The sequence below is a fragment of the Equus caballus genome, chromosome 16 (assembly GCF_041296265.1).
Source record: "Equus caballus isolate H_3958 breed thoroughbred chromosome 16, TB-T2T, whole genome shotgun sequence".
In the NCBI taxonomy this organism is placed as follows: Eukaryota; Metazoa; Chordata; class Mammalia; order Perissodactyla; family Equidae; genus Equus; species Equus caballus.
In genome coordinates, this window is record NC_091699.1 from 8329908 (window position 1) to 8345633 (window position 15726).

Below are 15726 nucleotides of genomic sequence, written 5' to 3' on the forward strand. Positions count from 1 at the left end.
AAGGAGAAAAGAGAAAGAACAGAGTAGAAAAATATTTGAAGTAATAATGGCCAAGGATGTTCCAAAATTAATGACAGGTTAACGATAGATTGTAGAAGCTCAGAAAAGACCCCAACAAGATAAATACTAAAAAAGTCTATACTTGGACATATCGTCTTCAAACTGTAGGAAACCAAAAGATAAATCTTGAAAGAATCCAGAGGAAAATAAACACCCTACATCTAGAAGAACAAGGATGAGAATTGTGGGATTCTCATCATAAACCATGCAAGCAAGAAGAGAGTGAAATATTTAAAGTGTTGAAAGAAGAAAAAACACCACCCACCTAGAATTTTATATCTAGTGAGATTATCATTCAAAAGTGAAGGAGAAATAAAACCTTTCTCAGACAAACAAAAACTGAGGGAATTCATCAGCAGCAGACCTGCTCTGCAATAAATATCTTTTAAAAGTTCCTCAGGGAGAAGGAAAATGATAACTTGGATCTTGATTAAAAAGAGGAAGAGAAGGAATAAGTTAAGGTAAAATGAAACTTTTATTTTTCTTATTCTCAATTGAGCTAATAATAATAGTGACAATGTATTGGGTGATTATAGTATATGGATAAGTGAAAGGAATGAAAACAATGTTACAGAGGACTTACATTACTTATAAACGTATATTACAAACTCTACAGCAACCGCTGAAATTTTTTTAAAGAACAATTGATATAGTAAGAGATGAGAGAAAATGGAATCATAGAAAATGCTTGCCTAAAACCAGAAAACGCAGAAAAAGAGAAGAAAAAAGAATAGATATAATGAATAGTAAACAGTTATAGACATTGTAGGTATGAGTCCTACCGTATTTTAAAAAAATCGCTAAATATAAATCGTGTAAATTCACCAATTAAAAAACAGAGACTGTCAGTGGATAAAAAACAAGACCCAATTAAATGTTGTATACAAAATGCCCACTTTAAAAATAAAGATACAGATAGATTACAAATAAAGACAGAGAAAAATGTACCCTGCTAACACTAACCAAAAGAAAACAGGAGTAACTATATTAATTTCAGACAAAGCAGACTTCAGAACAAGGAAAACTATCAGGGATAAAGAGGGGTATTACATAACCATAAAGGGTCCATGCTCCAACAAGACACACAGTCCTCAACATGTATACATCGAACAACATAGTGTCAAAATATGAGGCAAAAACTGGTAGAACTGCAAAGAGAAATAGTTGAATCCATTGTTATGTTTGGAGATTTCACCCTCTCTCTCAGAAATGGACAGATTCAGCAGGCAGAAAATCAGTATAGATGCAGTCGACCTGAACAGCACCATCAGTCAACGTGATCTAATTGACATTTTGTAGAGTACTTCATCCGATAATACACATTCTTCTCAAACTCTCATGGAACATTCACCAAGATAGACCACGTTCTTGGCCACAAAACACACTTTAATAATAAATAAAATAATAATAATAATAAAATAAATAGAGATTGGACAAAGTACGTTTTCAGACCATAATGGAATTAAACTAGGAATCAATTACAGAAGGATAGCTGGAAATCCTAAAATGTCTGGAGATTAAACAACATGCTACTAAACACATTGGTCAAGGAAGAAGTCTCAAAGTATTTTAAGCTAAATGAAAATTAAAATAGAACATATTAAAATTTATAAGGTATAGCAAAAGCAGTACTTAGGGAGAAACTGATAGCATTGAATGCATCTATTTGAAAAGAAAGATTTGATATTTCTGAGGGACCTGATTTACTTACCTGATTGATGTCTCTCTCTTTCCGAAATTTTGGGAAACATGGACTCCTCTTTAGGTAGCAGAGTGACAGAAGAAGGAGCCCCACCCCACACAGGAAGGCAGGGATGGGAATACCTAGGAACTCAAGCTGGAGCTCAGCCGTGGTGCATTAATATTCCTCACACAAAGAGGGTGATCTGCGTCACCAGAAGTGCACTGCCACCTCAGGCAGCTGGGCGTTAAGAGTGCACATTCTAGACTAGAGTTCCAGGCCCGCATCACAGAGCTTTAGCATAGACACCAAAGGTTCTTGATGGTCGGGGAGGGGAAAACACAGAAGTGATGAACCCACAACCCTTCCCCCACCATCCAGGCCAGCAAATCAGTCCACCCCTGAGGCCCTTTAGATCCTTCCAACTTACCTTCCAACTCCACATATTCACCCTAGCATATATTTCACCTTGGTGAAATTTTCTATTTATTCTGTTACCCAGCTATTACCTAAGAGCCTTTTATTGCTTGGTGATCTCCTTTTGGACCCCCACGTCATCTTTGAAAGTCGGTCCTGTGCCCAGGGATTTACATCCCCAAGATCTACTCGGCCTTCAACTAAAACTTCCCCTCATACATAATGTGTTTTTACCTGTATGAAACCAGAAATACACTCAGCAGCAGCCCCACCTCCCGTTATCTCCTCAAAAGAATCCACTATCACCAAAAAGCATGAGAGAACAGAGTAGCCTGTATCAACCAACAGAAAGCATGAGAAAGAGGGCCACAAGGGTGTGGCACATCCATGGACCCAGGGCAAACAACTTGAAAATGTTTGGTAGTTCTTCTTTTCCCCGAATCCCTCTTAGGCTAGTCAGCCTCTAAAGGTTCTCAAATCTGGCCCCCTCCACCCATACGGTGTCTCACCCTGCTGCTCCCTCTTTTTCTCTGCCAAATCCCCTCCTCCCAGCAAAATTTTAAACTTTTCCATTATTTTACAGAGCAATTGTGCTGGACCATGACCTGCAGGGTCAAACTCATCTTGATTTAGGGACTAGGCTTCTCTTTAGCATAACTTCTAGTGAGCACAGTTGTAATCATATTTGACAGTACCTTTAGATTTTTTTTGAATCACACCTATGGTTACTTCTTCCATGAAAGGTTTTATGATTTTTTTCCCCATCTACTTTCTATCTTTTCCCCAAAATTCCCATTGACATCTCTGTACCTTTTTAAACAATAATGTCATTTTTGTTGATGGTGTGTATATATTTATTTCATCTCTCCCCACGCTAGCTAGTCATTTAATAGGTATAACTTTTACAGCTTCATTGTTTAGTGCTAAACTGCTGTAATGAAGCCCTGTGTCATGTCCTCCCTTTGCCTGCCCGCATTCCCTCGCTGAGTCTGATGAATCTATCTTGGCCGCAGACACCCAATCCTTTCCCTCCCATGTGAGAGGGTTTACCAGTAATGACAGCTCCTTTCTTTCCCTGTCTTCTCCCTCATCCACAGCTTCACCATCGTCTCTACCCAAAAGGAAGGTACACTTCAGGCCCACCCCTCTCATGTACCCTCCCTCGACTGCAGGAGGTCTCTGTTCAGACAAATCCCTCTATGTATGTTTGCTTCTCTGGCATTGTTTTTTTTATAGCAAATCTGGTCCTGACTGCCCCTAAGGTCCCCAGGACTCATGATTGTAAAGTCATCCTTTAAAGTCTGAGCAAGATAAGCTCCACCAACAATAGTTTCAGGTGGGGCCGGCCCCGTGGTCGAGTGGTTAAGTTTGCACACTCCGCTTTGGTGGCCCAGCGTTTCGCCAGTTTGGATCCCGGGCGCGAACATGGCACATTCATGGACATCCATGTGTGTGTGTGTGTGTGTGTGTGTGTGTGTGCTGATATAGAGAGAAAGGGGAGGGAGGGAGCGGAGACAGAGACAAAATGGAGAGATATCGAAAATGGGTCAAAATACTAATGGGTACACCTGGATAAGGGGGGGGAAGGTTGTTTACCATCCATCCAACTTTTCCACAAGTTTATCTTTAAATAAATACATTTTAAAAATGGACTGTTGGCTGTTGTCCCAAATTTTGCCTAACCTTTGAAATTTCTGGCTTTTATTCCCGCACCTGCCATCGCTAGCCTACCCAGACCCCAGAAGTGTGCAATGGTGACTTTAAAACAGTTGTCGCAGGTTCTGTCCCAGGCAAGAAACCCTGGATCCTCTTTGCACATTTAAAGTGTGCTAACATTTCAACAGGGTTTCGCAAAATACTGGAAAAGAGCATCCCCCCAAAATTTTTTTTAAAAAAATTATACATAATATAAAACAAGAACCAAAGGAAAGAACAAAATATTCAACATGTGTACAGCATGAAACCCTTAATTTCTTCCTTATCTGGTGCCACCGGGTCGTCCGTCTTCTGGGGTTTTGTGGTGTGAGTTGGTTTGCCGGCACTTCCTCTGCTCTGCTAGTCAGTTACCACTCCTGCACCGGATTTCCGTCTTCAAAAAATGTGTTGACATCTTTTGTCATATCTTCTCCCCTTCTTGTCATCCTCAAGGGCCTTATTCTTTTTAAATCCTTTACTTGTTTTAGCAGCTTTATTGAAATATAGTTCACATACTATACAACTTACCCATTTAAAGTGTATAATTCCATGATTTTTAGTATATTCACAGATGGGTGACCATCACCACAGTCAATTTTAAAGCATTTTCATGACTTCAAAAAGAAACTTCATAACCTTTAGCTGTCATGCCCCTGTCCTCTCATCCCCCCAGCCCTAAGCAACCACTAGTCTTCCTCTCTCTCTAGATTTCCCTGTTCTGGACATTTCGTATGAATGGAATCATATGAGGTTATTTGTGACTGGCCTCTTTCACTTCTGCATAATGTTGTCAGGGTTTGTGCATATTGTAGCATGTATCAGTACTTTTTATTGCCAAAAAATATTACGTTGTGTGGATATACCATAATTTATTTACCCATTCGTCAGTTGATGGACGTTTAGGTTATTTCCGTCTTTTGACCGTTATGAATAATACTGCTATGGACATTTGTGTACAAGTTCTTGTGTGGACATATGTTTTCATTTCTCTTGAGTGTATAGCTAGAAGTGGAGTTTCTAGGTAATATGGTAATTCTGTGTTTAACTTTTGAGGAACTGCCAGACGGTTTTCCAAAACAGCTGCCCCATTTTTCATACCCACCAGCAGCATAGAAGGGTTTCAGTTTCTCGGCCTTCTAACACTTGCTATTATCTAACTTTTTGATTCTAGCCATCCTGTGTGTGAAGTGCTATCTCACAGTGGTTTTGATTTGCATTTCCCTGGTGATTAATGATGTGAAGCATCTTTTCATGTAATATTTTACTTTTGGGGAAGGAGAGGAGATAGAAAAGTGTTTGATCTCCTGTGTTTAACTCATCATACAGTAGCTCGTTTTAAATGTATTACAGGAAAGAAACTTTCTTCTAAATCTTTGAAAACACTTGCATGGTGATGTGAAGTCCTTATCACATGTACAGTTTTCTCCTTCTGTGCTCTCTACATGCTGCAGTCACTGTGTGACTGAGGGACTGCAACACCGTGCACTGCATTTGCTTAGGAAGATTCCTTTCTGCGTGGGGTGGAGGGAGGAGTTAACTCAGTGACTTCTCAGGCTTGACTACAGGGCTGAGCAGAACTGATGGCCAGAGCATCTGAAGCTCAGTGCATTTCCTCCCCATGGCTCTGTCCATCTGTTTTGGGTCAGTGAGCTCCACAGGTAGTAAATGTCAAAGAAACGTGAGAGCTGTGACATGGGCACAAAGCATACACCTGAGAGATGGATGTCAGGATGTTCCCATGGGCTTTTGCCCCTTAACCGTAGTGTAGGAGACGGGCCGTATCACACGTGCCAGATGATGACTGTGAAAGTGGGGTAGGGGTACATGGGAAGTTCCACTGCTCTCGTGCTTGTTTAAACATTTCTGTAATAGAAGCTTAAAATAATGAAAGAAGCTGGGTGCCTCCTAAAGAGAGGGAGGGGACGAGAGGATACCTGGCAAGGGGGCTCAGCCCGTCAAGACGAGGGTTTAGCTCTCTCAATAAGGACATTTCAGGAAGTGTAATCATTGAGGTTAGGAAGGAAACCTCTTTTCATATAACAGGAAAGAAGGAAAGGAGGAACGGGAAAAGGTTTTTGTGAAGGTTTATTGACGCAAAGTTCCTGTCTCATGACTTCTAGTTCCTCTGTGATCAGTGGTCCAGCACATCTACTGAGCAAATGGAGACAGCCTAAATTTGAGGAAAGTGGAGGAGATTTGAAATACATTTGAGTGTCCCTGGAGAGAGAATGGAATAAGGAAACAGCGACCTAAGCTCCATTTGTCTTGTTCTCATGTTAGTAAGCATGGGATAATTCTTTGTGGAATGAGTGAGTGATTTCCAGCTAGTGCTGGGGCTGAATTTACTGTGGCATCGGTAGACTCCATTGTGAGATTTAATCCAATAGTGATCAATTAGTTATAGGAAGGCATTTCTGGGAAAGGCAGAGAGATGGGATTTTGCCAGACAGGCAGGATTAAAAGGGATTGGATGGGGCCCATTAGTAGCGGAGCTTTTTAAATGTTGGTTAGCTGACAGACCATCGAGTCTACCCCGGAGAGGGAGGAAATGTAAACAAGAGCTTGACCGACAGACAAGGAGTAAGTGGAAAAATGAAGGGCCTGGAGTTGAAAAGTTAACAAGGGGCATATGAATCAGAAGAATGAGAGACGAGGCCAAGGGGTGGAATGTCCGACTGTAATAATCTGGATGGCTGAAGTGTTCCTGGTGATAAGCTCTGGAGTGTGGCAGTAACTACACTGGAATGGAAGTAAAGGACCCTAAGATGAGATGATGTAGAAACTGAGAGGCTGGTCTTTGGCTGGTCTATCCACATCGATGGTAGAGCCCTCCATGGCCTCCTCACCTCTTCAAGTCTCCCGCCCTGGGCCCCATCCCCCTCCCAGGACCTCCACAGAATCTGCATTCTTTCTTTGACCTCAAGTTTCAGACATTGTGGGTTCAATGGCATAACTCTGGACAAGAAGATACAAGTGTGGAGTGAGAGAGGCTGTAGTGGACACCGGTTTTGTTTTTGGTTTTTGTTTTAACACCTAGCATTCACAAGCCTTTCTGGGAAAACTACCTCCAGTGCCCTCTGGGATACTCACCCCATTTGTGTAGTGTGTGTGTGTGTGCGCGCGCGTGCGTGTTTGGTTTTGTTACAATAGTTACCATTATACTTGTATCTTTTCTAATGTCCTCAAATTCCTTTCCCTTACTCGGAGTCTTATTTCGTTTGTCACCTATATCTTGACCCCCTCTTATTACTTATAGAACAATCATTTTATTCTATTTTTCCCTTTTTCTCCTCCCTTCCATTTTTAAAATCATGTTGTTTTTAGAAAACAAAATTGGTATTTTATTTTTCCACCCTTGTAGCCATCTTTATTTTACTTAGACGTCTACAACTTAATGTATTTAATGCTCACCATCATAATGCTTTTTGAATTTTGCCCCAGTTGACACTCAGCCAATTTTTGAGTCCCAGTCTGTCTAAGTGGAGTTGCCTTTCCTCCAAACCCCTATTGTAAGGGTGGGTATGTGTGCAGTCCATGGTGAGACCCCCATATATCTGTAACCTGGTGCATAGTCTGGGACTCACCTCTGGTTCATGAGCTGCAGGTGTTCTGGGGGAGACCAACCATGGCTCCACCAAGGCCGTGAATATCAGAGGCGGCACTTCCATCCCGATAGGTGAACTGTACACACTAAGGGCAAGATCTTGTATATTCCTATTAAGCATAGATGGAAGGAAGGCAGCAAGATCACCTTCCCCAAAGAGGGGGATGCCATGCCTGATGACCTCCCTGCAGATATTGTTTAGTATTCAAAGAACAGCCCAGTGCCTTTTTGGAATAAGGCATCAGTGTGCTGTGCAGTGCCTGGATCAGCCTCAAGGTGGTGATGCCTGGATCAGATTGAGGAGGGGGCGGGGGGGGGAACAGGACAGGGTCACCATATGGATGATGAGGCATAAAGCTTTGTTCTACCAGCAAGGTCCTTCTTTCCCCTCTTCATTTTTTCTTCCCTCCTCGCTTACTCCAAGTCATCTTTTCCTTACTCTCAGCTTTATTTTATCCTGGGAGGTAGGTGGCTACCTGGTCAACATTGTTACTACTGGCAGCTGAGTGATGCTTTTGCTCTGCAACAAAATATCATTTGGCAGTCTGAAGAAATACCTAGAGGGGAACCACTTCCCCCAGGTGCCTTTCCAGTAGGGAAACCTCAATGTAAAGTTTAAAGTATTCTTCCCTAACACATTAATATGACTCGCATGACAGATTCTTAAGGCGCGTCTGTGCTGTTCCTAGCCCCTCCCCCACCAGCCCAGGATCCACTGCAGCAATACCCTCCCCCACCCCCCAAATCCCATTCAGGGTTCACCCACCTGTGGGGTCCTCTGGTCACTGACCTCTAAATCATGATGAAGCCACTGTTTTTTCTTCATTGTTGTTTTATGAATTGCATACCTATTCTTGACCCTCTTCGGATAGAGAACACCTGTCTTCCCTACTCTCTGAAGGATGTAAAACATTCAGTGAGCGGAAGGTGTGGGCTGCTCTACACTTTCGTTAAGGCTAAGCGAAGAGGCAGGAGGCAGAGCCCACCTCCTCAAACTTCATCAGGGAGGAAATGGGCTTTTGGGGGCACGTGATATCTCTTTGTCAACAAGAGCTCCAGAGCACTGGTGACCTTTTAGAAGCCAGAGGAAGCAATCAGTAAGAGCTGAACTCACTCCTCCTTTTCCCTAAGCACAAGCCCTGAGTTACCTGAAACCCATGCCCCCAACACAGGACACAGAAAAGACATCACTATTATTAGAGAATCATTTATTGGGGAGAATTAATATTCTCCACAAGAAGGAATTATTTTGTGGTGGGAAATTTTCCGCTCTCGAAACGCTGGAAAAGCGTTTTCTGTTGACATAGAGACAGATCCCTAAACATAGTGCCTTTAGCAGTGGTGAGAACAGCTGGAGGCCCCTGGGCCGGCTTGATGCCTGCAGGTGGAGCTCGGATGGGGCACATGCTCCCTGCGGGGCACAGATAAGGGACGCTTCTGATCCAATAGCTGATCTTTAAACGCCATGACTTTCTGAGGGTGTCTGTTCTGGTCTCTGATCCGTCTAGAACATGTAGGATAATTCTGGCCAGCAAAGACAACTTCTTGGTGGCAGGACTTGGTGCTTGGCACTTTACAGGAGGGAGCCCTGTAGTTGGAAGGATGCCCCTGGACGGGCTCTGCCTGGGCCTGCTCTTCTGCCTTCTGGTCAGTTTTCACAAACTTCCTCAGGGAAGGAAGGGGCTCTTGAGGGCGGGTGACCTCTGCTGCACACTGCTGCCCCAGTTTCTCCACTGGGAACTTCCCAGGGACCCTCCTGGTCTTCTGAGCCGTGGTGGTCCCAGTAACGGCAGCTCTCCCTTTAACCAGGCCTCTGCTCTGTGCAGATGATATGGGGCTGCCCTTTTCCTGGGGATGTTCTTGGTTTTTGCCTTTTGTCCCAGGACGAAGCCATTGAAAAATGTGGTTCATCTTTTTTCTGAACAGACTTTCAGGAGGAGGCTGTGCCTTCTGTGATGAGGTCTGGGAAGACTTGCTCCCACGCGTCTCCTCTGATGCTGTGATCTGAGTAGGGAAACTCTTTCTTGTAGGTTGGGATGTCCCCAACCCTGCATCCCCTCCACCAAGCTCTTCTTTGTTGGTGCCCGGAGGGCTCACTCTCATTGTAGCTGGTGGGAATTTCTTATCCTCGTACCTCTTTCGGTCTTTCTTAGGGACCCAAGGCTCCTGCCGCTGCTTCCTGCTGATCCCAGTGTCCTCCAGATGGACATGCAGCACCTGGGAAGCTCCCATGTCCCCACTGGAGACACCGCGGGCATGAGTCAGTGAGGCCTTGTACGTCAAGCTCTCTGAGGCAGGGGACCTGTCAGTGTGTTGGCCTTGGACCTGGCTCTGATTCCTCTTCTCTAGTTTCGACTTTAATTCCCTAAACAGATGTTCCTTAAGATCCGATGACTTCGGGTCTTGGGGAACTTGTCTTTTTGGTGCAGGGCTTTCAATGGTCCCAATAATTTCTATTTTACTGTGATTCTCACGTATCCTTTGGGAGCTTCCTGGCTTGCTGGTTGTCAACACATTACCAGTTTTTGACTGCAGAGCGTTGAGCTCCTTGGCCCTGAATATGTCCCTGGCCGTGCTGTGCACGGAAAAGGGTTCCGACTTCATCTTTTTGTCCTGTCGCCCTTCTCTTCTATCACTGGGACTCACTCTCTCATCCTTTGTCTCATGTTTGGCACCAGCTTGCCTTGCAGGCAGCTCTGGGGGGCATCTGTTGCCTAGCTGAGTAAATTTCTGACTCGCTTTGCCTGTGATGCCACATGTGACAGGCAGATGAGTCTGCCTGGCACCCTTACTCCTCTGAACAACCTCTGCAATCTCTTGGTTGATACCAGAGGGTGATTGTCTCGGCACCCCTTGTCCTTGCCTGCCCATAGGTGAAGTAGCAGGGCAAAGACGATCCAGGACCAGGGCTGAATTTGTTGTTTCCGCTTTTTCTTGAAGAACAGATTTAGAGCTTCCTCTATGGGGCTCGAAGCCCTCGGATTTGGAGTCCACTTCCAAAGTTGGGTTATTTGAGGGGGGACAGTAGAAATAGGTCAAGGACTGGGATGCAGCATCTTCCAATTTAAACGCCTGTATGGATTCAAGGACCCTGCAGGGAAGGCCCCACTCCATTCTCATACGAAAGCTTTTAATATGGGTTTCCATCATCTGTTGTGTGCTGGAATCAATGAAGCAAAGCTCCTGGAAGGTATTCAGGGAGGAGTCCCCACCCACTGAAGGTGGCAAACTCCTCTGTGTTATTTGGGTGCGGGATTTGTCAGAAAGCAGCAATGTCTGCTTGCTGGCATGCCATGAACTGCGCACCGTCCCAGGGAGCCGAGCCTCACTGATTTCCTCAAACTTCTTGCTCAAATGTGCTTTCAGGACATTTTCAAGTTGTTTCTGATCTAGACTTTCCTCCAAGGCCCTTGAATTTTTCCCTGACAGACTTGCCACGTGACTATTTAGGTCTTTCTCAGAGTCATATGCCGGATCCTTATCTGAAGAGCTCTCTGGGTCACTCAACAGATGAGCTTTGGGGCCGTTCTCTGGGCTATGCCCCTGATCCTTCCCCATCTCCTTCTCTACCTCAAGCAGTTCTGAACCCCTCTCATGGAAGCTTTTGGATTGGCTCAATCCAACATTTAGATCTTTGTTCACCGAGATCCGTGAGAGTCCACGATTGCTCTCTGACTTAGCTATCTCTGAGAAATCTCTTGGAGGCATCATCAGTGACAGACACTCACAGATCCTGCGGGGCAGGCCCCACCGGTGTTGGATGAGCCTCTTTCGAAGGTGATGTTCCAGTTTCTTCCTCAGCTCATCACTGAGAGGAAACTCTACGGGAAGGGTGGAGATGGAGGCATGGGCCTGGGAGGCCTGATGGTAAGGAAAGTTGGGAGCTGAAGAACAAAATTCTTCCTGAGATCTTTGGACTACAGAGGGGGAACCCCACAAACTTTCCTGTTGCTTCTGCAACACTTTCCATTCCAGTTGTTGAATTTCAGATGAGGTGAGAGACTCTGATTCATCCTGGGGTCTATGGTGACACACTCCACAGATCCTTATCTGGGGTAGAGGACCAGATGGTAGGATTGGGAGTGGGGATTTAAGGTGGGCCTGGGACTTGACCTGAGTGAGAGGTAGGGGCTGGGATTGGGGCAGGGTTTGAGGCAAGGGTTGGGGCTGGATCTCAGGCAAGGATGGAGGTGGGCGATGGAGAGGTACTGGGGATTCTTGGCCCGTGGAGGCATTTGAGATGGTATTGAAAAGGAAGATTGTGGTGCAGTCACTTGAGTCACGGATAGCAGAGGGCAAGGACTCGCTGTGCAGAGATGGGAGACCCCAGAAGAGCTGCATACATTTTTCTTGTAAATGGTCCTCCAAGATTTTAGGATATGGGGGCTGCTCATGCATGTGCAGCTCCTTTGGTTTCCCTGCACTGCTCCAAAAAGGAAGGGAGAATGCTGAGTCACACTCATCAGCATTTGACTCTGACATTTTCCCCGAAGGATTTAGTTGGTGGCCTGGCCTAAGTTTTTTTGGAAAAGAACCCTTCTCCTTCTCCTTTTCCTTCCACATCAGGAAATCACTCCTCTTTCGGACTTGTCTCTCCAGGAGTGCCAGGACATGAGGGCTGAGAAATGAGAGGTTACCAGGCTCTATAAGGTTAGCTGTAGGGTGTCTCTCCAGAGAGGACTCTGAAGAATGGAGGGCAAGAAACTCTCGATTAAAATCACATGGTGCCAAGGTGGAAGGTGCTAAGAACAAGCCTTTGGCACAAGCTTGCCACCAGGATAATTCTGAAATTGACAGGCTTGAATGGTCAGTGCCTCTGATTGTTGGGACATAAGTGGACAACCCACCAGGGCTATCTGGAGATGAGTTCTCTGGAACAGACTTCAATAAGATGGAAACCGATTTAGATTGAGTCACAGTTAAAGGGTGGTCTGTCGGTGGTGAGACAGACAGGCTTGGTGGTGTGTGATGACAAGCCAGTGAATCAGTGGGATTGATTATCTGGGACAAATTTGGTAAGGCGTTAATATCTTGGGAAAGGGTGCGGTCAAGAGAGAAGATCGTATTCAGAGACAGAGTGGCCTCTGGTTGGAGAATAGGCCCCGTTGCCTGGGTGTCATGTGGTGGGAGAGGGGGAAGGGCAAGGGGTTGGGGTGGGGGACGGTCTGCTGGGAATTTGGACTCCAAGGGAGGAAAAGGCTCTGGTGGCATAGAGTGACCCGGTGGTGAGGGTGAAAGAAAGTCAGCTAAGGGTGTCATTGGGTTAGGTGAGAGGACGGAGGGGTGCGGTGGGGAAGGGTCAGGTGGAGGGGATGGTGTTAGGTCTCCTGGAGGGACTTCTGAGAAGGCGGAGGACAGAGTGAATGATGACTCAGTCCCAGAAGCTGTGGAAGCCATAGAGGACACAGAGGCGGTATCATCTTCCAGGTCCTCCAGGAGCCGATTGATCTCAGCAGTTGTGCTATTACACACCTCACAGGAGGGGTCTGGGCATAATAGTTGACGAAAGCGGGTGGTATCGAGAGGCCGGCCTAGGGGCCTGCGGGAGACAGGAAGTAGAAAACTGTAGCCAGGACCAGAACAAGGAAAGGAGGACCTGCTGGCCTGTCAGGGGAGGGGCCACCTGAAGCCTGCTGCCCCTTCACAATGCCCCACGTCTATGACTTCACCATACACTCAGCAGCCCTCACCCCAAGGCCTTCATTCACATACCCGTTCCTATGGCAAACCCCTCCCATGACTACTGCAGGCTGTACTGAATCCCTGGAATTGCAGAGAACATGTTAAAGAGCGATCAGGAAAGAAAAGACTAGTCACCTTTTCAGAATAGAAATTAGCCTCCTTTTCTCCTCTGTTTCCCTCTGGTAATTTCTCCAACCTGGGAAACCAGAAGAGTGAATTACATGTAATAAAGGTAGAAGTGTAGGTGTTACACAGGAGTCCCTTTATGGGAGACCCTTGGGATATTAACTCTGAAAGCCCCAAGAATCAGTAGATGTGGTCAAACGGTCAATGATAATATTAATAAGGTTCACATGTGTTTGTTGCTTCATTTATAAAGTACTGTCACATACGTTATCCCATGGGATTTTCAAAACCCCCATGTGAGGAACATAGGTCAATGGTTACCTCGAGGAGTCTGATCATCCAGGAAGTCAACATAGTTTCTACAAGGTCAGGAGACAGAAGTTCTGACTCTTGACATCTCCCACGGCCACCCACTGGGCAACACCCATTGTCCAGGCCCATCACTGCTTCATGCCCAGAGCTGGGCAGAGCAGGAATCTGAGAAATGTCTCGGGTTCTGACTACCTTCCCATGAGCCTTTCCTCTGAGGCCTCTATCTTCTGAGAGGGACTCTATCTAGCGACTGACATCCTCAGAGACCATGGACCTGGGACCTCATGGAGAGGACAGGAAGGGTCACCCTTGGAGAGCTCAGGTGGGATAGGTGGAACCTTACCACTTGATGTTCCACCTCTTCTTCTCCTCTTGGCTCTGCCCTGACGCTGAGAACAAAAAGAAAAGAATGAGGAGCGAGGACTTAGTTGGCTTGCTCCTCTCTCTAGGAAACTCAGATATTCATCCAAGATTAATGTCACTCTCCATTTTTATTACTAGCACTTTGTGTTCTTTCCCTTTCTGAATTTCTAAAGGTGATAAGATACTTTCAATTTTTCCTTCTTTGAAAAACTCGAAGGAGGATTTTTGGCTAGAGTCCACACTTGATCTTCTCAGTCAGAAGTCCTCTGCTCAAGGAGGGCATAGACTCTGAGGCCCACAGTCACATCTGTGCTTCCTCAGATGGGACCCTGTATCCTGGGACAGAGCTCACACTCCAGTGTCTGCTCAGAGGCTCAGCCCTGCTCTCCTGATCTGCCCAATACAAAGGACGGTTTGGTCGAATGACGCCCGACATGGGAATGTGACTCATGATCCAGTGTTGGGAACAGTGTTCTCCTACACAGATCCCAAACTCTCTAAATAACCTAATGCAGGGCCGTGAAATCAGTCATGGGATTTTATCCAGGAATCCTCCACCACACCCAGATGGTCTGTGAGTTTTAAATGGGAAACAGTCCCAGCTGAACCCCTAGTCCTGCCTCTCCTATTCCCCTAGAAGGATGATGTTCTATCCTCTATTCAGACTTGCCATCTTAGGAGTCTCTCTGGACCAACTCATTTAAAAATGTGGGACTAGAAATGGAAACAACAATAAAAAATCCCTGTTGGTGGCTTGCCCAGGGATCCTTACCTTTTGGTAGATTTTGGTTTTCCAGAAGGTTGGTAAAGATGGAATCCCCACCAGGAAGCACAGGAACAGAAGAAGCAACCACAACCCACACACGATGGTGAGGTTGTGGTCACTATCTAAGAATGTTGAGCAGATGCTCAAAAACAACTCAATATGGCTATTCAGAAATGAGAGAACATTCCATTGACTGAACTCCATTTTCTGAATCGCAAGGCTGCCTGAGGCAACTGAGCTCTGAGAGTGTCCACACTTGCCTATAATCCCAGGCCTGCATCACAGAGCACTGAAGAGTCACAAAGGGTTTCAGAGGGTGGGGGAGGGGACATGAAGAGGGTGTGCCCATGGCCCCTTCCCCCCACCAGCCCAGCTGATCTCTCCATCCATCCTGGGCCCTCCAGGTCCCTCTGCCCTACCCTGCCATCCTATTTTCCAACTCTGTCCGTTCATCATATCATACAATTACATTAATGGAATTTTCTGCCTGTTCCACCTGTACTCCAGATATTACCTGGGCCCCCTTTACTGTTTGGAGAGCTTGACTTTGGTTTCACCAATTCCACTGCCTCGAAAGTCTGAAATGCTCCCTGGAATTTTTGCTAGTACCCAGACATTTACACTCAGAATCATATATGTCCTCAAATCCATCTTTCCTTTAGAATGTTTTTGCCTTACATGAACCCTGATATAGAACTTAAAGTTCTTTACTCATTTGGTTTTGTGAATGTTGAATAACAAATTTTAGTTTTTTGCTTCAGTCAGCCTTTACCGTCTTCAGCCAGTGGGGCTGACTCAAATAATTGAAATGAATAATTCATTATTGAACATTCACAAGACTAAAATCAGTACGGGCATACCTCACTTAATGAAAGGGACATGTTTTGAGAAATGCATCATTAGGCACTTTCACTGTTGTGTGAACATCACACTGTACTTACACAAACCTAAGTGGTAGAGCCTACTACACACCCAGGCTATGTGGTGCTACCCGTATGGGACCACTGTCATATATGTGGT

General features: G+C 45.4%; 1 protein-coding gene across 1 annotated transcript; it reads right to left on the bottom strand.

The window, feature by feature from the left end:
• Window positions 1-8650: 8650 nt before the first annotated feature.
• On the bottom strand, window positions 8651-15304 carry LOC138917978 (spermatogenesis-associated protein 31D4-like). The gene is made up of 4 exons (XM_070237035.1): window positions 14713-15304; window positions 13921-13966; window positions 13275-13335; window positions 8651-12996 (listed from the first exon to the last, which is right to left on the bottom strand). Exons 1-4 carry the CDS (start codon window positions 14908-14910, stop codon window positions 8790-8792), a joined length of 4512 nt encoding a protein of 1503 aa, XP_070093136.1. The 5' UTR covers window positions 14911-15304; the 3' UTR covers window positions 8651-8789.
• Between the last annotated feature and the right edge of the window lie 422 nt (window positions 15305-15726).

Coding starts and splice junctions, on each gene's coding strand:
- LOC138917978 (XM_070237035.1), bottom strand. CDS start 14,910: ATGGAGTTCAGTCAATGGAATGTTCTCTCATTTCTGAATAGCCATATT. Junction 13,967..14,712: donor AAACCAAAATCTACCAAAAG/GTAAGGATCCCT, acceptor TTTTGTTCTCAG/CGTCAGGGCAGAGCCAAGAG. Junction 12,997..13,274: donor CTAATTTCTATTCTGAAAAG/GTGACTAGTCTT, acceptor TGTCTCCCGCAG/GCCCCTAGGCCGGCCTCTCG.